At 37.6% G+C, this 18,838-nt stretch overlaps 1 protein-coding gene across 1 annotated transcript; it reads left to right on the top strand.

The window, feature by feature from the left end:
• Window positions 1–1,407: 1,407 nt before the first annotated feature.
• Window positions 1,408–18,423, top strand: LOC132184070 (uncharacterized). The gene is made up of 10 exons (XM_059597554.2): window positions 1,408–2,030; window positions 2,737–3,496; window positions 6,688–7,306; window positions 7,494–7,665; window positions 9,946–10,291; window positions 11,353–11,463; window positions 12,276–12,627; window positions 14,210–14,435; window positions 16,659–16,880; window positions 18,083–18,423. Exons 1-10 carry the CDS (start codon window positions 1,465–1,467, stop codon window positions 18,234–18,236), a joined length of 3,528 nt encoding a protein of 1,175 aa, XP_059453537.2. The 5' UTR covers window positions 1,408–1,464; the 3' UTR covers window positions 18,237–18,423.
• Window positions 18,424–18,838: the final 415 nt, after the last annotated feature.

Raw genomic sequence — 18,838 nt, 5'->3', positions numbered from 1 at the left:
GTAAATGCATGATCATATCTACTTACCTTGTTCCCTACCTAGCTTCAAGAATTTCAACACACCTCACTTAACAAACCTAAAACATACATAAGTATTCACGAACAATTACTTTCTATTAACGTTTTTGTATGTAGTTTTTCTTTTTCATTGTTTGGTCTTCCTAAACATTGCTTCCCACGTTAAGTGGCATATCTTATTTCTCCTCTTTATGACACTTATTTATACATTTTAAGTTTGATTTTTTTTCTTCTTCTTGAATGATCACACTATGCATGTATATTCAATTTACTTCACATGGATCATGCAATATGGACTCATTGTCATGCTCTTTAGAGTGTTAGTCCCAATACCACTTAAAATCTTTTCTTTATAGAGTTGTTTTGTGTGTTTGAACACTTCTTTTAGGCTTTTTTTTGACATATTCGCATAAGGAGAGAGAAAAGAAGGAGGGTGATTCAAACTAGTAATCTTCGCTTTATGAAGTGTGATCTTCAACTAAGTAACAGTGGCGGAGCCACTTAATGCTTTGGGGGTGCCAAAGCTTTTTTTTAAAAAATTTTTGCTATTTTTTTTTCCAAGTTCAACACGGTACTCCAAAAAAAAAAAGGAAAAAAAAAAATTATTCTCTCCTATTTATACAAGTTATCATTCGGTACCCTCAAAAAAATTTTAGCGGCACCCTCAATATAAATTGTCTGGCTTCGCCACTGCTAAGTAAGTTATCATTTTAAGGTCTTAAAGTTTCTTACTTAGGTTAGACAATTAATAATAGGTTTTAAGGTTTAGAACATGTTTGAGAAATAAAACTTCTAAATCAAAAAGCGTTTTTTGGCATAAACTTTATTTTTAAGCTTTTATTAAAAGCCTATTTTAACAATTTTTAGAGTAAAAAAATAAAAAAAGAAAACTTTTAAAATTTTGTATCAAACATGCGGGTATAGATAGTAAAATAAATTTTAAACATGCCCTTAAAAGGTTAAAGGGAAACTTCACTTTTAACTCTCTGAACTTTCACGCAATTTGACAAACTTTCCTAAACTTTCAAATCTTTTAATTTGGACCCTTGAACTTTCAATTGTTCTCAATGTGGACCATTTCGTCAATTTTTGCCATTAAAAATACAAAAAAAAAAATTAAAATATCCCTGATTTTTTTATTTTTTATAAATAAAAAACGTTTTGAAATTAAGGATAAAGTTAAAATTTTATACAAAAGTTAAGGATATAAATGTCATATAATATTTAAAATCTAATGAATAACTTCACATTGAGAACAATCGAAAGTTTTGGAGTTTAAAACGAGAGACTTGAAAGTTTAAAAAATTTGTTAAATCGAATGAAAGTTGAGAGGCTAATGTGAAGTTTTCCGAGGTTCAATTAAAGTGATTGTGCGTGTGCTGAAAGCAACATGTTCGTATAAACCCGCACACTCACTGGCTGCACTTTGGCCACATTTGGATTTGCAATGGAGGAGGAGAAACCTGGGGTGGCGGCAGCAGCAGCAGCAGCACCACCACCACCAGAAGAAGAAGAAGAGCTACAACAACCAAAACCCTCTCTCTTCCCTCTTTTTCCCGCTTCAGACGCTTCTCGCTCTCAGCCTCAGCGCCCCAGTCTCCCTCAATGGCTCAGCAACTCCAGCTTCACCGCGGACCTCGCCCTCATCGGCGACGCTGTTTCCAACCTAAACCCCACCGCACTCTCCAGCCCACCGCTACCCGAAACAGACTCAGAACAAGAAGAAGAGCCGCAAGAGGAACGGTTCAAATCAAAGGCTCCGCCTTCCTATGAGCTTCTCGAATCTTCCTCGGAATCCGACCGAGCCTCAAGGAAGGAAAGAAGCGATAAGACGAAGAGGAAGAAGAAGCGGAAGAGGAAGAAGTCCAGAGAGAGAGGAGGGCTCGACGATTACCACCAGGCGAGAAAGTCCGATGTTCGAGCTTGGGCGGGTTCAGAAACCAAGCCTTCCAAAGATTATTACTTCGACTCGCGCGGCGATCCTGATAACTTGGCTTTCGGGTGCCTTTACAAGTAAGCACCACTGATTTCGCTGCACATTTTCGTAGAATTTGCTGGTTTTAGCTCTTGTTTTTAGTTTTTGGGATTGTAATTTTGTTTTTATTGCTTGAGAGTCTGTTTGGTTGCCGGGAAAGCTGATTAGGGAGGGAAAATTAACGTTTTATCTTATGATAATTTCCTGGAACTAGATATTTTGCCTCAGCTAAGACATGTGGTCCAATCTTGAAATGTTTGCTGATTCATTTCCTTTGAATACTATGGATTTTCTTAACATAGTCTATTTAGTAAGAGTACCGGGGAAGAAGCGGGAAACTAAGGGCTGTCGATAACCTCCTTGAATGCTGAGAACAAAAAAATTCAACGCTTGATCATTTCAGTGCATTTGGTAGCATATTTGGTTTTAGAATATAATTTTTTTCAGTGCATTTAGTAATGTAGCTGTTCAGTGTTTGATTTGAGAAAAGAACCAACATTTTATAGCCTTTTGAAAGATCACCTCACCGAAGCCTAGTAAATGTAATAGCCTTGGTTAAGTGGAGTTATTTCTTTTCTCCACTCTCCAGTATCAAGTAATGATGAGGAATCTTAGATTCAAACTTCTTATTTTGTTTCGTTTCCCTTTTTTTCCCCTTCCTCTAAGAAAACAAATGCTGCACTTTGATGTTATTGTTTAGAAGCTGAAGGCTTAAAGTTCACAATCTGGCTGACTACAATGCAGAATGGATATTCCCCGCTACAAACCTTATAATCCTTTGAAGCTATCTGGGCGTGATTTTCAAAGTTCATACCGGTGGAACCAGAGGGGTTCAGTGTTTGATAGAGATGGTGATGTTGATGCGTTGGATAGTAAACTAGTATCTGCTGGTCGTTATTGGTCTGCAAAGTATACAGCTTTGGAGCGGCATAAAAACTTGAAGCGTGTACATCTTGTTGCACCTCAAAAGTCCACAGCAGATGAGTTCATTCCTTTATCTGATATTCAAACCTTCGATGAGGGTGTTGATGGTAGTTCTGTCTCAGGAACTTCAATGATTGAAGAATCTTGGGAAGATGAAGTTCTACGCAAAACACGGGAATTCAACAAACTGACAAGGGAGCAACCACATAATGAAAAGGCCTGGTTGGCTTTTGCAGAGTTCCAGGACAAGGTTGCGGGTATGCAACCCCAGAAAGGTGCTCGCTTGCAGACTCTTGAAAAGAAGATTAGCATATTGGAGAAGGCGGCTGAGCTTAACCCAGATAATGAAGATTTGTTGCTTTGTCTTCTGAAGGCGTATCATAGCAGAGACAGCACTGATGTTTTGCTTGGTAGATGGGAAAAGATACTCATGCATCATTCAGGTAGTTACAAGCTGTGGAGAGAGTTCCTGCGTGTTGTTCAAGGGGAGTTCTCGAGATTCAAGGTTTCAGACATGAGAAAAATGTACGCACATGCAATCCAGGCTCTATCTGCTGCATGCAGCCAGCACTCTAGGCAGGTTCTCATTCTAACGTATTCCTTTTTATCTTTCTTTGAACATGTATTAAATGAACTTATCTTTTATATCCCAAAATTTGCTCTTCTGGAAAACTAGAGCCAATAATACGTAGTTTCTGTTGATGCTTGCAGATAGTTTAGCTTTCAGACTTCCAATCTTTGTTTTTTCACACGCATATATGCAATGGGTGTACCTGTTCACATATTATGGCTGCTGGTTTAAACTTGATATATATTGTTGGACCAATTTTCAATGTCTTAAGCTTTTGGGACAATTGGTTTCCTAACATGATATCAGAGATGTTGTTTGACCAAGGGGTCTTTTATGCAAGTCTTTGCTCCCTTCTTCTATTTGCATGTGTGAGGCCAACATGCTGGTTGGGCCCATTCTTCATTCAGGTTGGTCGAAGCTTAATATACATTGTAGGTGGCACGTTTTAAAAAGCTAGCTTGAACTTTTGGGACATTGCCTTCCTAACAATTTACGAAGGTTTTGCCTTTGGATGTCAGAACTTATGTAAATCTGCAAGTACCTTATGGTTGTCAGATTGCACATTCCAATGCATGGAACACTTTCATTTTGGACCTCCAGATTTTGGTGACCCAGAAAATTAACTTAAATCTAATTTATCTTATTTGAAGTAAAAGTAAAAAAATCATAGATTGAAATCTTATAAGATATACATTTGTTCAAAAATAACTTTTTTCTTGGATGAATAATAACTTTATTGATAGAAAAAGACAAAGCCCTTGTACACAAAAAGTATACAAGAGAGACAATCACCCTAAAGGCATCTAGCTTCTAAAAAATTAACAAGATGTAAAATATTTGCTGAGGAGAAGTTAGGAACATAGACTACATCCCAATCCAAAAGCAATCAAAAAAGAGGATTTTAATCATAACACATTGGTCTTGCATTTCTCAAAGAGATGCCAATTCTTTTCTCTCCATATGCTCCACATTAAGAGTGCATGAATAACTTTCCAGATGGCCTCTTTGAGATGTCTTCACCTTTGGGTCTTCCAACAATGGAGCAGCTTTAGGATGTTGCTATTCTTAGCCCACAAAAATCCAAATAAGTGGAGAACCAAGTGCTAAGGACCACTAGTGTATTCACAATGGATGAGAAAGTGATTTACAGTCTCGTTCTTTTTGGATAGGCAACACCAGATTTACAAGAGTGAAACCCCGCCTTCTAAGATTATCAACTATGAGGATTTTACCCAAAGTTCTTGTCCAAGCAAAGAAAGCAATACGAGTTGGGGCCTTAACCTTCCAAACACAAGGAAACAGACAAGGCTTCCCGATATGTAAAGTTTTATAATAGCTCTACTTTGTGAAACTGTGATTGCTAGCTGGGGTTCACAACATCCTATTTGCCTCCCCCCATATGGGTTTTTGAGGAGTATAATAGATTGAGGAAAGGGTCAAGAAGAGATTCCAGTTCCCAATCCTAAATTGCTTTTAAGAAACTCGGATTTCAATGAATAGAAGAGCTAGAGGGTACCAAGTAATTCAACACCAAGGCCTCTTTGTCATGAGCTATCAAATAAAGTTTGGGAATGAAGACTTAAGAGCTGCTTCTCCACACCACACGTCATGCCAGAAGCGAATGCGAGATCAATCCCCAACCATGAATGTGACAAGGTTGGAGAAATACCCCCATCCATTTCTAATATGTCTCCAAAGACAAACCCTGTAAGGCCCTCTAGTTGCCGTTGAACACCATCCTTCTCTTTGGACCCGTATTTATCAACAATCACCCATCTCTCCATTGAGAATTCTCTCTTGCTCGAATCTCCAAAGCCATTTACCAAGTAGAGCTTTATTGAACAACATGAGATTTAAACTCCTAACCCTCCTCTAGGGACTTGGGAGCAAATAGTCTTCTAGTTCACTAGGTAAAACTTAGAGTTACCGCTTGGTCCATCCCAAAGAAAGTATCTCTAAAGACGCTCCAATCTCCTTGCAATGCTTGTTGGTAAAGGGAAAATGGATGAGAAGTACGTAGGTAAACCGGATAACGTACTCTTAATATTAGAGTTAGGCGGCCTCCCCGAGACTAGTACATCTTCTTCCAACTAGCCAACCTTTTTCCCATTTTCTCAACTGCCCCATCTCAAATAGCTTTTGACTTAAAAAAGCACCCAGAGGAAGCCCCTAATATTTTGAGGGTAGAGAAGAGATACTGCAACTTAGAATACCGGCCAACTCTTCCTAATGCGGAACCTCCCTTATTGAGACTAATTTAGATGTTCGGAAGATTGATCTTCAAGCCCGAAATGAACTTGAAACATTGGAGAATGTGACCCAAATTATAGATTTGATCACGGTCTCTTTCACGCATAATAAGTGTATCATCTGCAAACAGAAATTGGGATATTTTCCAGGGGCGGCATTTTGGGTGTCTACTCATAATCCTGATAAATGACCCCCAACATAGCTCGAGAGAGCATCCTACTAAGAGCATCCATGACTATCACGGACCTATTCCTACACTGGGCATCTGAGTAATTGACTGGCTCAATTGCACAATGTTTTTGAGTAATTGACTTACCATGGACCTGTTCCTACACTGGGCATCTGAGTGATCCGATACCAGGTGATATTGGGATATCATCTGAATAATATGATTCAACTTGGTTTAGGCAGCAAGAAGCTCTTAAGAAAAAAAGATCATATAAAAAATTTCAATGATGTGGTCAAATTTTGATTTGGGGTCTAACTGACACCCAAACAAGAACCCATTAAAAAACTTCACTGCCGTGCTGAGTTCCTTAAGATCCTGCTTCAAATCTTCATTACTAAAAAGTGGACAGATACTTTCATAATAAAAATATTTTAATACAGGATTTCATGCATTGCTTGATAAACATCTCCCATATGGATTTGTGTGTTGAAGGACTGTTATATTTTATTCAATCATTTATAATTTTTTATTCTTCAAGTTATAAAGGCATATAGATGTGGCATATAGATGTGGTTTCTATATGCCAAAAAAAAATAAAGGCATATAGATGTGGTTTCTCAATATGCAGGAGATTATGAATTAGATACTTGAGATTTAAGTATTATTATTTTTTTTCTTCTATGTTTTTTCATGGCATGGGTTTAAATATTTTTTGGAAAATTTCCTAGAACATGTTAGGTCACCTTATTTTGGGTTTTTATGTATTCTCTGTTTAATGCAGGTTCACCATTCTGCAAAGCCACTTACTCCAGATACTATTCAGCTAGAACTTGGTCTTGTTGATATATTCCTCAGTCTTTGCAGGTTTGAGTGGCAGGCTGGTTACCAGGAGTTGGCTACTGCTTTATTTCAGGCTGAACTTGAATTTAGCTTGTTTTGTCCTTTACTTCTAACTGAGCACAGTAAAAGGAGACTGTTTGAGCACTTTTGGGATGGTGAAGGTGCAAGAGTTGGAGAAGAAGGGGCCCTTGGTTGGTCCACATGGTTGGAGAAAGAGGAGGAGAATAGGCAAAGGATTGTCAAAGAGGAGGAGGCCTCATTTGATGACGAAAAAGGTGGTTGGACAGGTTGGTCAGAACCACTATCCAAGGATAAGGATAGTGGTATAAATTCATTAAATGCAGCCAACAATGACTTGGATGATGAGGAGCTTCAAGAGGAATTTGAGAATGAAGATACCAAGCAGGAAGATGAAACTGAAGCTTTACTAAAAAAACTAGGCATTGATGTTGAAGCTGAGGCTAGCTGTGAGGTGAAAGACACTTCCACTTGGTCTAGATGGTCAGAAGAAGAGTCATCAAGGGACCGTGATCAATGGATGCCTGTCCACGGGAAATCTGGTCTCTCTCTCTCTCTCTCTCTCTCTCTCTCACCCCTCCCTCCCCCGCTTTTGTGTATGTATCTGTCTGTGTGACTGAATGCAACTGAGCTTCCCTAAGATTTATTTTAGATCTGGAGTTATTTGTATCTGCTTTTCTTCATAAATAAATATTCACATTTTGCAAATTGAATTTGATTATGAAACAGCTGGGGGTTCTTGTAGCGATGGGACACCTGATAGAGAAGCGGATGAACAACTTTCGAGAGTTATATTGTATGAAGATGTCAATGAATACCTGTTTTCATTAAGCTCAGGAGAGGCCCGTTTATCTCTAGTATCCCATTTCATTGATTTCTTTGGTGGGAAAGTATCTCAATGGTTAGTTCTCTATAGATATCATACCTATTTTCCTCATCCTTTTAGTGCTCATAGAGTTGCTTGATTTGTATTCATTCGTTTTCTTGTCTTTTTTCCTGCTTCCTTGTCTGAAACAAATTTGAGTCTTGCATGTGAAATAATTAATTTATGAACCTTCTTGTCACTGTGCTGGGAACTTTTCTTGGAAATATGTTGGAATGGACTACTTGCTTCTGTTATGGCATAAATTACCCAAATCAAGCAAGCAATCTGAAATATGATACATTGGCTTGGGACAGGTAGTCAGTGGCTGTATAAAGGAGCTCCATTTTGTTGTGAAACAAGTAGAATATATAACCAAGGTTTGTGTAACTAAATGGTTTAAATGGATTGACCCGGTTTTATTGTTATGTGCAGTTAAATTTATCATTTGGATTAGTTTAATAATAATTGTAATTAGAAAGAAAACATCTATGGACACACAGAAAGAGTATCTTTCTCCCCTGTCATGTAGTTCTTGGAGAGTTCTTTTCATGATGTAATCTTTTTTGACTATATGGAACTTCTAGAGTATCCATGAGATCTGTTTTGGCTATCCTCCCCTACATCTTTCAAATTAGAAAATGACATTTGACTTGTTTGAAAAACTACAACCTGACTGTTAGGTTAAATTTTCACTTCAACAAAATAGTTGATTTCTAGGCATCATCAGAAGGTAGTGTGATTATGTCGAAAAATGTGTTGTTGAATTTGAACATGTGATTGTTTGACATTTTGGCATGAATTTCTATGTACCCTTCTCGCACATATTTTGGCTATTTTCTTATTGAAAAACTCTTGAGGCTTGGTTAGAAGATATAAGTCATGAACCTAAGTAGAGTACAGGTGGTGAACAAAATCACCTCCTATGGAAATTATATTGACCAGAGAACGGAAGGCTTTAAACTGATGTGAGGTTTATTATAACATCAGCACCATAGAGGGGAATTGTGGTTAAGGATAGCTATAGATTGGTTCAAAAGTGATAGAATCAAATTAGGGTGTTGAGGGGGCTTCTCTTGCTTGTTGAAAGTTGGATTTGGCTCAAAACTGTGAAATTATAAGCAACCTCAAAGAGAAGAAGGTTTATGTATCAAGGGAGGAAAGAAAGGATGAAAGAGCAGGTAGTGATAAAAAGAAAGGAAGGAAAATGGAGATGAAAGGAAGAGAGAAATTTTCAACTTCATGGCTTATAGGGTTAAACTAAGAACCTTTGTTTTCTATTGTTTGGTTTGAGACCTTGAAATTAATTTTGTTGTATTTGGTAGTACCAACAAGCTCTATGTTAAACCCAACAAAAACCTACAAAAATTTGGTAGGCATTGGTGGTTGTGGTGGTGGCGGTAGAGTAATGGGGAAGGAGATGGTGGTGGCAGGGTGGGGGGGAGGTGGCGGTGCTGGGGAGCTGGGTTTGGGGAGAGAGTTGGTGGTGGTAGCGGCATGGTGGAGTAGTGAGAGTGGGAACGTGGTGAGGGGGCACCTGTTTGGTTCAGAAAATGGTAGTGTGGAAGCTGTTTCATACCCTTTTGGACATAGTCTTTTGTTGACCATAACAAGTTTTTCCTGTAATTAACAATTGTCAGTTGCACCAGATACAAGAAAATATGGAAAAACATTTTCTGGAAATGTTTTACACCAAACCAAACAAAGCTTTATAATTGATGCTCCCTTTTAAACAAATTAGGAGGGAACAGTACCAATTTTTCATTGACATGCTCTAGTTGTCTTCTAAAACCTCAAGTCCTCTAGTACAGCCACATATCCCATCCAATTCATTCATGACAGTTCATAGTTCAGTCCACATGCTCATGATTTCATGAGGAATGCATGTAGCACAAGGAAACAGGCAAATCCAACATATTTTCCAAAAGTAATAAATAAAATAAAATTTGTTTGGTCTTAGACAAGCCACAGTGTCTCATATGATCTACGGTCTCCTATTACATAACCAGATAAAAAAACAAAACTCCAAATGACATCTTGTATAGGAATGGGGGTGGAGGGTGAGGTCGTAGATTTAAAACCTACTGGCTGCGAGCTCAAATACCTTTAAAACAATGAAAATTGAAATTTGAGTTTCTTACTGATGGCTGAATGTGAGACTTACCTAGGTTTTTGTAATGTCCATATTATGTATGCAACTGAAAAGAAATCAGTATTTTGTTTCCTTTATGTTCTTATCTATATATTAATAAATCAATGACATTTTACTTATCAAAAAAAAAAAATAAATCAATGACATTCAGTATTTTCCTCCACCAGCATTTGCACAAACAGTTATAGTTGGATTGAGAAAATCCTCAGCTTAGAGGCATTGCCAGATTCGATATTACTACCTGTGAAAGGGGTTCATGATGCTTCAACCCAAACACAGAACAGTTTGGAAGAGCTTTTGGGCAGCACCACTGATATCTCTAAGAGGGTTGACATGATGAAATTTCTTCGTAATGCTACACTACTTTGTTTAACTGCATTTCCACGTAATTATATCCTGGAAGAAGCTGCTCTAGTTGCTGAAGAGCTATCTGTTGTGAAAATGAATTCTTGCAGCAGCTCTGATACACCGTGCCGAGCTCTGGCAAAGAGTCTATTAAAAAGTGATCGACAGGTATTCATTGTTATATTTCATCCGTTAAGGCTACTCACATGTGCACGTTATATCTTCCATCAGCAACAAATAAATGCTTTGTTTCTTTTGGATTGAAAGACCTGATATTTTACTATTTCAAATTTGCTGCAAAACCTTCAGAAATACCAAAGTATTAAAGGGTTGAATTAGGGGAAAATACACTTTGCCCCGTAACTACCACCACATTTTTATTTACGTCACTAAACTTCAAAAAGTTGCATTTGGATCTGTCAAACTACTATCTCGTTTCAATAAGGCTACTCCGTCAGCGTTAGACGTTAAAATGGATGGAGAAGTGGTCACGTGATCACACGTGACCGCTCTTTTGTCTTTCATCCCATAATACAATTTGTATTGAATATTTATGAGAATGACCTTTCATGTAAAAAAAAATTAAAAAAAAAAAGAAGGGAAAAAAGAGAGGAAATAGATTTTTTCAAATATTTTTTCCTTTTTGCTAGCCCCCTGAAGCTAAGATTAATATGTGAATGAAAAGGCAGGCAGCTTATTTGAGAACTAGAAAAATTAGATTGTGGTGAAACTACTGTCATACGTGGTTCACTGGTTAACATGTCTTACTATGTTATAAAGTTGATGTTCAGAGAAATAAGAATCTAACCAAACACTTCTCATCCCACCCCCTAAAAAGAAAAGATATTTGAGATGTATCATAATCATGCTTATGGTTGTCGTCCAAGCATTGTAATATAGGAGGCATTATTTAATTTGGGTAGTGTTACTTCATATCCTTAAATATGCATCCAAGACAGCTACAAGAACTGTGTAAGCTTGGATCCTTGAGAGGGATGGCTGCTTACTGCTATTCTCTTTCTGTTTGCCTTTTGTTAAAGGTGGGGAAGTCAAAATGAAGGGGGCTAAATCTTAATTGAAACCAATTGCTCAGTGATCTGATCTAAAGGGACAATCTTGTTGATGTTTCATGCCCTGCAGCGTTTAATGTTGTTCATTGTTTGGTTTTTAAGTATTTATATTCTATGTGAGTGAGAATAATTTTTGATGTCTGTTTTTTTTGGTTGAAGGATGTATTGCTATGTGGAGTTTACGCACAAAGAGAAGCTGCTTATGGGAATTTTGATCATGCAAGAAGAGTGTTTGACATGGCACTTTCATTAATTGAAGGGCTACCAATGGTATGGTCTCTGATTTTTGTTACAAAAAACAAAATTTAGTTTATTGTGCTAAAGAACAAATGCTGAACTTTTATGGTGCTAAAGAATGATTTTTGTTATCCTTTTTTTTTAGGGTGGGGTGTTGGAGAATAGTGGGCACAAATTTATTGGCAGCAAATTAGGTCTGGCTTTGGACAGGTTTTACTTGACTACCAATTTCCCACTAGGCTACTTCGTTCAGTGAAGGGCGAGAGGGATCAAAGGGAGAGGGAGAGAGAGGAGAGAGAAAGAGAAGAGAAAATAATAAAGAAAACTTACAATGTGCTACAGTGGACTTTCACATATGAAAGCTCTGCTGGATAAGTAAAAATGCTCAAAATAGCTAAATATAAATTTAATGAGTCATTTGAAAGCTCTACTGGAGATGCTCTTAGGGCCAAAAATTGTCCACAAGCTTGTCAGTTTAATGGGTTGAATGGTCTATTTCTAAAACATTTTGGTCCTATTTATTGCTTTTGTACATTTGCTCTTCTGAACAGATCATATCTAGAATTCTAACTCAAATATTGCTTTTAATTTTTGCTTTTGGTCTGGATAATTTTTTTTTTTTTTTTTTAATTTTAGGTTGAGACCTTTTTAAAATAGTGCTAATTGTAGTTGCAGTGGAGAATTGAAAGTTAAAACATTATAGTCGACAACTGAATATGTTTCATGGATTTTTATTTTTTATTTTTTTATTTTTATTTTTTATTTTTAGTTTTGACTGAATTTGTAGGGGGCATGAGCTATCAGAATATGATATTGTATTTACTATATGTTAATCAATTGAACAGGAACAACGGTCTAATGCTCCTCTTCTGTATTTTTGGTATGCTGAGGCAGAGCTGGCCAATGATCCTGGCAATAGTAGCCAATCAACATATCGTGCACTGCACATTTTATCGTGCTTAGGAAGTGGCGCAACATACAGTCCATTTAAATGTCAACCATCAAATCTGCAGCTGCTGAGAGCACACCAAGGATTTAAAGAAAAAATTAGAACAGTAAGATCTGCTTGGGTACGTGGTCTTATAGATGATCAATCTGTTGCTCTTATATGTTCGGCTGCTTTATTTGAGGAGTTGGCCACTGGATGGGCTGCGGGTATTGAAGTTTTAGATCAAGCTTTTGCGGTTGTGCTTCCAGGTTATTCATATTTACCTTGCACTTTGTTGCCTCCGTTTCCATCTGTTTCATCTGTCATGTTAATAGATGTTTTTTCAACGTTAAATAGACAGGCTTCTTTTTTTGGTAAGTTAGCTAGATATGTTGCTTCATTTGCTTCTGCCAATTTCTAGGTCCTCTGCCTTATAAATAGTGATCATAGTTTGGGCTCTAAGGTTTAGCAATTAATGCATTAACACCACACCCATGGCTTGAGATTTGGCTCAAGTGGTTATGGATAAGGCAAGAAAGAAATTATTTTTATTTTGCTTTTGATAAAAGTCAAATGAATGAGTAAGACATAACGTAGAAAAGCAAAAGTCTTAGGTTTTGTTGGCTCAAGTGATAAGGGCCTTGGTCTTGATAGCATTTCTAGCAGGGCTAAGGTTGGAATTCCTTCGGGTGCAAACAATTCCTTGGGGCCAGCCCGCCGACGAAGTTGGAATATTACCCAATCCTTGTGGAGGGGGAGCTTTACATGGGTTTGAGGTTTACCCGATAGGGGTGGGTACACGAAATGACCTTACTTTGGAGGGGTTCCTCGCCATTAAAAAAAAAAAAAAAGAAATGGAAAGGAAAACACTCGTTTTGGGGCAGATGGGGTATGGGGCATGGACCATGGACCATTACTGCAAATTCCAGGATGCAGGACGTGGACACAATATCACAGATGCAAAATCTAAATAATATATATGTTTTTTGTACTTTAAAAAAGTTTGCATGCATATATTATTTTGTGGGTAGATGTTCCCATTTAAGTTCAAATTCCTAGTTTTGGTTGAAGATTGACCCTTAACGCTCAAAATGACTCGTATAGGTAAAAAATCCCCATATTATTCATTAAAAAAATTGTAAAAAATCCTCCATGAGACAAGACCTTTTAGACCTAATTGGGTTTAATGGGTTGTGCAAACTCTAAACCCAGGCCCAAAGGGCTGGGGAGACAGAAAACCGAGGGCCTAATTGGTGATGACCAACTTTTGATCAGGACTGCGAATAACTGTGGCTATCAGCCAACACCAGCTCCCCCTAGAAAGATTTCCGAAGTCAACCCTAAATTGCTGGTTACTCTTGCAGATGGTATCCCGAACAACTTGGACCCTCATCCATGTTATCGGAAACTCCGGTATTGCTGACAGCGATGCATGCACTTCTTCTCGAAGTAAATTGGAATTGTGTACATCTATGCTGATATTTCGATGTGGATGGGGAAAAAAGTGTCACGTGTATTTTAGAACGTTTAAGTGTCGTCCAACAAGATTTGGAGCATGTAATTAACAGTTGAGATAGAAGTTTCAATTCAATAGGACCTCCATTACAAATGAGCACAAATAATAATCAGTCTTATGATTTTGTTATATTACAACAGAGCACAAGTAATGGCATTGATTTTATTCCACTTTTGTGTGTCATGTTATTTAATTGACTGATGTTATCACTGGGGGAATTAAATTTATTCATGCATAGGATCTAGAACATTTTTTTCCCTGTATAGTTCAATTTATGATGTTAAATTTGTTGCTTTGCAAATTGCAATGACTAACCGGATGTTGCAAACTAACAGAGAGAAGAAGCCATAGCTATCAACTTGAGTATTTGTTCAACTATTATGTGAGGATGCTTCAGAGACATCAGAAGCAATTTAGCCTATCAAAAATCTGGGAGTCCATCTCTCGGGGGCTGCAAATATATCCTTACAGCCCAGAACTTTTTAAAGCTTTAGTGGAGATTGGCCATCTTTACACAACATCGAATAACCTGCGGTGGATGTTTGATGACTTCTGCCACAAGTAAGATCTTCTTCCATTTGTGTCTCTGATTGTTAAATCATAGTTTTTAATTTCCTAATTTAATGGCAGATATTTCCGAATTTATGAAAAAGTAGTTTATGTAAAGAGTTCAAAGATCCAATCAGTTAGTTGGGGACTACGTTTGATGAACTGGTGGACACTAGTTTGAATGTCCCCTTCTCCCTTCACTTGGGGACAAAAAACTACTTCTAAAAAAAAAAAAAAGAAGAAGAAGAAGAAGCTCCAAGCCTCCAACTTCTTAGCTTGAATCTGTTGCTACCCAAAAGTCTACAACCCAGAGCCCCCAAAAGCCAATTTTGAATGATATTTACTTGGTTGGTCCTTATGGACTGGAATGGCATGACAAAGGCCTGTATCGATCTGGGCTCCCTTCATGCTGCAATTACCCCAGGTAAGCCCGCAAAGGGACCGTACTGACCTGGCCTACCACGAGCCACAAAAACTTTTGTTTGAAACTGCTTGAAGCATAAGAGGCGCCCAGGATATAATCAACAACATTTTCCTGGGGGAGATATACAATCAAAAGCTTCTCCCTGTTATGGAAGTGAAAATCTCTAAACATTCCTAATGATTAAAAAAATTAGCATGAGTGTCCCCCTATTTCAGAACATCACTAGTGAATAGATTTTCATGGGGACCCATCATGTGAAATAGGTGATTATATTTCTCATTTATAGAATCAATCACCCATTTAGTGGAAGCCGGACATAATCCTAGTTTTAAATTCCATATTGGTTGACACAAATTTGATGTGGAAGAGGGGGGGGGGGGGGGGTTGGGGGCACCTGGCAGCAACCTTTACCGAACCTATGGAAAATGTTTTCTACAGCCATGGAGGGCTCTATTGCGTGAATTCGGTACAGTAACTAGTGGTTCCCGAAAAGGATGCTGGTATGGAACTTGAGTACAACAGCAGCTAGGTTATCAGACATGACCATCTCCCAATTTGAAGAAATAAAAACCAACAAAACAAGACCCAAAAGGAAAAGGCTCAGAAAATAAAGAAAAGAATCATGTTTGCATGGATGCCACTGGACTTATGGAAATTCGTTGCTCTCCATCTTGAAAACCCTCATCATCATAACTCCCACTAGAAATGAGATCTTAAACTTACTTCACGGCCTTCTCAGGTCATCTGCTATTCCCCCAGTTGCATCACTTTTCTTGCAGAAAACACCCAGATCAATATATTGATCCCACATTGCTGCATTTATAACTCATGCTTCTCTTTTCTTCTCTTCTGCATTTGATCACTGATATCAAGCTGCTTGTAATGCAGCATGTGCCTTCAAAAGGGATCTTTTTTCTTTTTGTTATTTATTGGTGACAAAGGAAGTGGTCAATATTGGGTCACATCCTAAATCCTATTTCTTTTCTTGGTTAGAGACCATACCTTGAGTTAGGTGGCAGCAACGGAGGTAGACGCATGGAGCTTGGGGTATTGGGTTGTAATTCCATTAAGTTAGGACTGAGAGGGTTGGCCCAATGCTAAACCAAGTGATAAGGAAGTCGGCTGAAATTTCAATCTATCTATAATCTTCAAGACAGCTGGAGCCCATTTTTTTCTCCTTTTTTTTTGGTTTCATTATTTTTTTTTTGTTAAGCACTGTATGCATTTCAAATTTTCATTCATGTCATTTGACTTAAATAAGTGAAGGAATCACCTAAATCTTAATTTTTTGGATGAGCCACCTAAATCTTAATTTTTATTTGGTAAAAAAGTTCAAACATTAGCCAATTACCTAAATCTTTCTACTATTTTATGTGCGCTGTATCCAAGTACTCGTACCATATTTTAGATCCTTATCCCGTCTTTTAAGTATTGAGCATTAGACGAAGTCATACATGTAGACCTGCCGAGAACAAAATTTTTTAGGTTTTTCTTACTTTAAGGTGCCTTGATGGAAAGATATCCCATTTTGTAGCATGATTTTTGGGATCGGGAGATTGTGTTGTTTTCATTTTTATTTAATGTATGTATTTTTAGATATGGGCTCTATGGATGATGGAAGGAATAGGTCTTGCAATTATTATTTATTTCCCAGTCCTTTGGTAAAGTGGAAGCTTTAGAAAATAACAATTGCATTTAATTCACATTTGAGTTGTATGCATGTTGCATGTCAGTTTTTTTTTGTTTGCTTTACTATGGCAGGTACATGATCATGATTGTTCCATAAATTTTGCTTGATCCAATATTCTCAGGAAACCATCTGTGATTGTTTGGATTTTCGCCCTGTCGTTTGAGATGAGTAGAGGAAGTTCTCAGCATCGTATCCATGGATTGTTTGAAAGGGCATTGGCAAATGATAATTTGCGTAACTCGGTTGTACTTTGGCGTTACTATATTGCTTATGAGATTAACATAGCCCACAATCCTTCTGCAGCCAGGCGAATTTTCTTCCGAGCTATCCATGCCTGTCCTTGGTAAGGCTTATATGAGTTCATATTGGTCTTTTCCTGCCTAAAGAAAAAACTTATTTGTTTTGTTCTGATATTCCTTTTCGTTTTGCTTTGTATAATATAATTTTGTTTTGTTTTTCCTTTTTTTTTTTTTCATAATTAAGTTAAAAAGAGTATGCTAGAGTTCAAACCAGGTTAGGTTCCTTCTTGTATATCTCAGATATTTATCTTAGATAAATATCTTTTTTTTTTTTTTTTTTTTTTTTGTCTCGCGTGAGTTTCATGACACTTCTACTTTCAGTATTTGTCGTTGTGGGTCAAAGACATGGAAAACGTGGTTACACTAAGGCTGCGTTTGTTTTGATGTAAAACATTTTTTCCATTTTCCAATGTTTGGTGCGTACGAAAAATATTGCTCAACGGAAAATGATTTCCAAATCTAACAACAAAATTGCTACAATAAGGAGGAAAACGGCGTACGCCTCATTAATGCCGTAAGCCTTTTTTTTGAAGCTCGTCTCCCTATATTGCTGCTCCAGTTGCCCCTCCCACCAATGCCATCCCTCTTTGCCTCTCGGCTGCCATCCCCTTACCCTATTCCAACTTTTCTCCCGAATGCATAAAGAAACCTGGCCGCCCCCTTACCTAGGTACTACCTGTTTTCTATTGTTGCCTGCCATCTCCCTGCTTTGTTGTGACCCTCCAACCCTGCATGATTGCCCATGTACCCCCTGTTTTGCTGCCTCTCAACGACTGGGGTATTTTTTTTAAAAGTTGGCAGAGAAAATAATTGTGAATAGTTTCTGGTTGGTTTTTAATTGCAGTGACATATTTTTCGTACCAATTAATGGAAAATCAACAATATTCCTGAAAATATTTTTGATTTAAAACATTTTCTAAGAACTATTTTATGGCGAAACAAACGCAATCTAAGATATTTCCTTGCAGTTGAAATTTTGGCCAAATTAGGGCATGCCCTGGTGCATCCTCTCATGTTAAGTGTTTTGATGCACCAATCCCGAACAAACACCGGTCCTCAACCTTAATAATACGTAAATTGCTGGATTATATTACTTAGACTTATGTAGTGGGTAATTTTCTAGTTTTCCTATAAATGAATGCTATGATGAACTGAATGCTACTCTGAACTTCAGCGTAAGCTCAAAGATGGTGTTGCTTGTGTTTCTGTCTTTCACCGTTTTTTTTTTCTTCTGTATAATTGTCAGGTCTAAAAGGCTATGGCTCGATGGTTTTCTCAAGCTGAACTCCATCCTAACTGCAAAAGATCTGTCAGATCTCCAAGAAGTCATGCGGGATAAGGAACTGAACCTGAGGACTGACATTTATGAAATCCTTTTGCAGGATGAGCCCATATCATGAAATTGTCTGTTACTCTACTTATAGCAGCACCAAATGAAATCGATACTTTTTATGGATTAAACATGTGCAAAGTATGGATGGCGTGGAAGAAAACCATTACAAATAGTGAGGTATATGATAATTTCAACAATGGTGTCGGATTTCTTAAGGCACAGCAAAAGTTGAAAATAATTTTGATAATGCAGCTTCTCTGGGTCAAGGGTGATGATGATGGTTGTGCAGATATAAAGATAATTGAGTTCAGGGCTAATGTATCTTAGAAAGCAAGGCTTGATCTTGATAATGGTATGTGATTGAAAATCCTTCAAAAGCTCAAAGAACCTGATAATGGATTCTCCACACAATGAGATACATACGAGGACGATCTGCAAAGAAGGCGAGTAACAGTTATGTGCAGCTAGAGATCGTCGGTCAGCGGGATTTCATTGATCTGGTTCATATATCTTAATGCCAATTCAGATTTCAGATATAAGATTGAAAATGCAGATTAGAGCACATCAATGAGGTTCGACTTCGATTATAGCATAAGAGTTACAAGGACCCTAAAACCGTGCCCATATGCCTCTCTTCTCTTTTGGAAATTGGAAATATCACAATTAAAA

Source organism: Corylus avellana, chromosome 7 (assembly GCF_965113065.1).
Source record: "Corylus avellana chromosome 7, dhCorAvel1.hap1.2, whole genome shotgun sequence".
Classification (NCBI taxonomy): Eukaryota; Viridiplantae; Streptophyta; class Magnoliopsida; order Fagales; family Betulaceae; genus Corylus; species Corylus avellana.
This window is presented reverse-complemented; position numbering and strand designations above follow the sequence as displayed.

Excerpts from the sequence above, each read along its gene's own strand:
- LOC132184070 (XM_059597554.2), top strand. The coding sequence starts at position 1,465 with ATGGAGGAGGAGAAACCTGGGGTGGCGGCAGCAGCAGCAGCAGCACCA. Across the intron at positions 2,031-2,736 it reads GCTTTCGGGTGCCTTTACAA|AATGGATATTCCCCGCTACA; the intron begins GTAAGCACCACT and ends ACTACAATGCAG. Across the intron at positions 16,881-18,082 it reads GCTATCCATGCCTGTCCTTG|GTCTAAAAGGCTATGGCTCG; the intron begins GTAAGGCTTATA and ends TATAATTGTCAG.